The sequence below is a fragment of the Nicotiana attenuata genome, chromosome 9 (assembly GCF_001879085.1).
Source record: "Nicotiana attenuata strain UT chromosome 9, NIATTr2, whole genome shotgun sequence".
NCBI classification, from domain to species: domain Eukaryota; kingdom Viridiplantae; phylum Streptophyta; class Magnoliopsida; order Solanales; family Solanaceae; genus Nicotiana; species Nicotiana attenuata.
Window position 1 is genome coordinate 7,748,276 of NC_031997.1, and position 5,028 is coordinate 7,753,303.

The 5,028-nt window shown below is 37.3% G+C and overlaps 1 protein-coding gene across 1 annotated transcript; it reads right to left on the reverse strand.

Moving 5' to 3' along the window:
- Positions 3,151–4,697, reverse strand: LOC109232513. Its single transcript, XM_019398282.1, has 2 exons — positions 4,421–4,697; positions 3,151–3,521 (listed from the first exon to the last, which is right to left on the reverse strand). Exons 1-2 carry the CDS (start codon positions 4,695–4,697, stop codon positions 3,151–3,153), a joined length of 648 nt encoding a protein of 215 aa, XP_019253827.1.

Consider the following 5,028-nt stretch of genomic DNA (forward strand, 5'->3'; position numbering starts at 1 on the left):
TTCAATAAGATATTCCTCTTCCGATTAAACACTATAAAAAATAAAATCACAACTATATTAAACTCTCCAATCACAACCAATTAAGCAGTAGTAATCTATAACACACACAAGTACTAATATACTATTCTAAGGTACACTACTCATATCGATGGAGGAACGTCATAACAAATATCAATTAAAGATGCACGACACTACATTAAGAACATCCAATTCGTATTGAATTGATGGGAAGACTGATGCTAATTCTCGTGTCTTGTACGCACTCCGCCTCTTAAGTTCCAAGTCAAGTTACTCTACAGTTTTTTCTGCGGTCACTTTCTATAAATCGCTCAGCAATGGCTGCCTACGCGCCGCGACAACTCCTTCACAGCCAGACCACTCATCTAACCACTCACACCGCCCCGCGGGGATCCTAGTGGGAAATTAAAGAGCCAGTTTGAGAGAACACACACAAGCACTGTTGCGCTGCCTCATGCAACACGGCAGCAGTGTTTTAAAGGCGTGTGCCGTGAGGCGAGGCATTTCCACCAGTACGGGGCGCAGGCGAAAGCCCCCGAGACACGGGGCATAAGTCCCGTGGATCTTCAATTTTATAATTTGATAATTTATAAAATAATCTTTAAAATATTTTTATATGTGAAATACACATTAAAGTATGCACATACAATAAAAAAGCATAGGAAAATTATTATAATTGTTTTATACGTGAACTAACAAACAAAAATATAAATACTAACTTACATCCTGACAAATAAGGTTGTAAGTGATGCCTAATAACCAAACAATATAAGGACCAACTTAAATTATCATGCTATAATCTGAATACCTCATGTGCAACATTACAAAAATAAATGCCAACTTGCAGATACAAAGACCACTCTACCACTGCCTTTACTTTGCAAATAAAGTATTGTTGGATTAAAATCCAAAAAGAATATTCAATCTCAACCATAAAAAGTTTTTACTGTAGGAGGCTAGAGACCATACAATTGGAAGAACCACATATGAATCTATGAAATACCGATTATACAATTACAATAGAAACAAGAAAATCAGATTAAGGATGGATAATCTCTACTTAAACTATTTGGAAAGGAAGTGTAGATGGGCATAAAGCAGAAAGAAACAAAAAAATCAAAAAAGTAATAAAACATTAAGTTATACCTTTGGAGTTGTGGACTTAATGTGAAACAGAGAAGTCAATACCGTAGGGTTTTTTTCTATTTGTTTCTGGTAAGTCTGTGCGGGTAAAAGTGGAAGGGTTGAAAAAAATATTGGGAATTGTATAAATTATTCCTAATTTGGCTAAGTTCCATAAGGCGTAAGAAAGCGTGCATTTCGCCTAGGGTGCGCCCCAGTGTTATAAGTGGCGTACGCCCGAAAGAACTTCGCCTTTTTCTATCGCCTGGTGCGTTTTCAGTGCGCCCCCGCGCCCGGGACTCGCCCTAATAATGCCTTTGAAAATAGTGCACGGTAGTACAATTTTTACAGAGTATTTTGTTTTCTCACGTTTTGACATCCAGAATTGGCTCCCAACTCCAAACGCGATTCGCCGGTTTAATCCTTGGGCTTTTACTCAGACATCAAAGCCACATTGTTCGAGTTAGTTCCAAATTTATCTTTTTAACTCGGAACACTTCGTGCAAGACATAAAACATATAATAAATGCGATACACTTATTATTTAAGCTCAACACACTCAAAGTGCAGTAATTAGAGTGCAAAATGCGGCTAAAACACGTGTTCCTATCCTACCATCAACACTCACACTTAAATATGCTCGTTCCCGAGCAATCAAACCACACTTCACATAGAGACGACTTTTAATCAAACAACTTCTAACTCATCATGCCAAGAATATTTAAAGCAGACTAAGCACCTTATCATAACATCCTAGCCTTAAGACTCGACTCCAAAGCATCACGTTTTTCATAAAACTTGCTTACTCCACTCTAACACAGAGGCCAAAGACCTTACCTTTCCTTGCAAATCATGTACCCTCACACAAATAATAGAGAGTAGTTCCACACACAATAAAATTCAAGAGCAAACAGGAACTCAAGATAGAAAGAATTAACCCACTCTCAGAAATAAAATGCATGTGATACAGAAGACGTACCATAGGCTTGCCCGTAGCGTATACTCTACTAATTGAGTTCATTGGTCTAGGATACAATAGACTTAATTTGGTTGTAATGCTGGCTGGGGAACGGGTAAGATACAATTTGGATAATAATGACTACACCTCCCTAAGTATTTTAATACATATACATTAACAATTTAAACCCCACACTTGTGTTGAACCAAACCCTAACCTTCATATTACAATAGCATCAAGCTCCCAATATCTATAAGCACAAACCTGATGAGAACTATCATTAGCAAGGAATCAAATTCTTTTCTTTCTACTACATACACAAACTCTTTTATTTTCAAAGTTCTGATGATTTTTCTTTGTCTTTTTTTTTTCCTTACATGTGGCTCTCACAAATTTTCAACTAGTGCACCTTTCTCCATTATTCTTAGCTCCACCCAAAAACCTACCATACTCCATTCAGCTCGTAACAAGCTCAATAATTTTAAGTGCTCAAGAGAGGTACATGTTCAAACAAATAGTCATTCACAACTAAGGCACTCACTACTCCCAAGGCACAACAACGTCAAGAAAAGTCATCTCCATTGAAGACATAGCACAAGACTACCCTATTCCTAAAAAAAGAAAAAACTAACTACACCCGGTTAAAATAAAACCCTTGGAAAAGAACCGCGGCACAAACAAAAAACCAAGTGGGAATTGTTACACTACCTAAGCAAACAAAACAAAATAAAAGGCTAAAAAAATTCTTCGACTTTAATCCCTCAAGAAGACATCCGAGGAAATCCATCATCGGGAAAAGTCAAATTTTTATTTTTATTTTCAATCAAAAGAAATGAAAATAACACACCATACATATTTACATCCCTCACCCCACACTTTATATTGTGGCATATCCCCATGACACACAAATACAAATAAAAGTAAGAGGTAAAGGAAAACTTCCCTGATTACTAGTCGAAGTCTGGATCGAAGTCAGGATCTCCCTGCCAGCGCGACCCAATGCACACATCCATGTGAGAGCTTCTTTCAACCTTTTTTGGGTACACCCCTTATTTATTCATTTGACTCTCTCCAGTTTTCTCCATTAGGCCCCCCCTTTCTCCTTCCATCTTGAAAATCAACCTTTCTTCCCCCACTCTGAGCATGAGCTGCCTTTCCTGAATATCCAAAAATTGCTCTACCCGTAGCCAAGAAGGGTCTTCCTAAAATCAGAGGGACCTCCCTATTCTCCTCCATGTTCACCACAATGAAGTCCACAGAGAACACAAATTTGCCTACCCGAACCAGTACATCTTCCACTATTCCTTCAGGTATGATTGTGGTCTGATCCACCAGCTGCAAGGAAACATGTATCGACCTGATTTCTCTAATCTCTCCCTCCAATTTTCTGAAAATAGACAAAGGCATAAGATTAATGGAAGCACCTGAATCACACAAAGTTTTTTTAAACTTAGTACTTCTTAAAGAGCAATGTACTAGGGGTGTTCAAAACCGAACCGAAACCGAAGCTTAATGGCTTATTGGTATCGGGTTAACAGTTTAAACGGACGGAACAGATTGAATTTTTTTATTAACGGCTTATCGGTTTGGGGGCGGATTATCTTAATTTTCCTAAACGGATAATCCGTTAAACCCGTTAAAGAATATATATATACATATAAAAATTATTTTTATCCATATATATATATATATATATATATATATATATATATATATATATATATATATATATATATATATATATATATNATTTATTTTTATCCATATATATATTAAATAATCAAAAACCCTTCTTCCTCCAGTACTCTATCAAAGTGAACTAGAATAAAAGAAAGCCAAATAAAAGGAGTCATCTAACTGTGACAAAAAACAGAATTTGCTGTCTGAAACAAGATAACAACATCAGTTACATCACTGCTTCATCAACTTTGCCTGGGTTTTAAGGCATCCTAGAATTCTAAGCATGACGAACATTTGTTTTATCAACGGCCAATTGGAAATCTTTCACATGGACTAAGGCCAATGTGCATAAACATAAATAAGATTCTAGACAGATGATTTACCCATCACGGTGTCTCTTCTGCTTCGTCCCTCTTAGTACATCGATCACCTTTTTAAACACACAGATACTAAATTTTATTTTATTTTAATTGAATTAGGCCGATAAACCGCCCAATAACCGCTCGATAAGAGCTAAATCGATACCAATCCGTCCGATATCTTATCGGATGGCTAGCGGATTAATACATTTAAAAGCTGATAACCGATAAGCCAAACCGTTAAGAGTAAATAACCGCCCAATTTGCCCGATAAGCAGCCCTACAATGTATAGTAAAACTCCCAGGATCTCCACACTTTTGAGGGAACTTATTTTGCAAAATGGCACTACAATGCTCTGTGAGATTGACCATCGATGTCTCTTCCACTTTTCGCTTCTTGGACAATAACTCCTTCAAAAATTTAGCATAAGCTGGCATATGTGAAAGCACCTCTATGAAAGGTATATTCACATGCACCTGCTTGAGCACTTCTAGAAAGCGCCCGAATTGTTTGTCCAGCTTTTCTCTTCTTTGCTTATGGGGGAAGGGTAGAGCAGGCATGTATTTTCTCTCCTAAGTCTCCTCATTGATCCTTTGTTTGTCTTTCTTCTTCCTTGTTGGAACTTCAGATTTGTTCTTCTCTTTCACATCATCCTCTTTCTCTTCCCTCACTTCATTATGAACTTGATTTCCTATCAACTCATTCTTCTAAACTACCAATGGATCTTGCAATACTTTGCCATTCCTCAAAGAAACTTCATTTATAGTTCTCTTCGGATCCCTTTCAGTATCTGCAGGAAGGGTTCCTGGAGACCTTTCGGATAACAGACTAGCAATGTGCTCCACTTGCCTCTCTAAGTTTTAAATAGCTGCGCCATGAGTTTCAAATCTC

Coding starts and splice junctions, on each gene's coding strand:
- LOC109232513 (XM_019398282.1), bottom strand. CDS start 4,697: ATGCCTGCTCTACCCTTCCCCCATAAGCAAAGAAGAGAAAAGCTGGAC. Junction 3,522..4,420: donor TGGGAGTTTTACTATACATT/GTAGGGCTGCTT, acceptor TGTGTGATTCAG/GTGCTTCCATTAATCTTATG.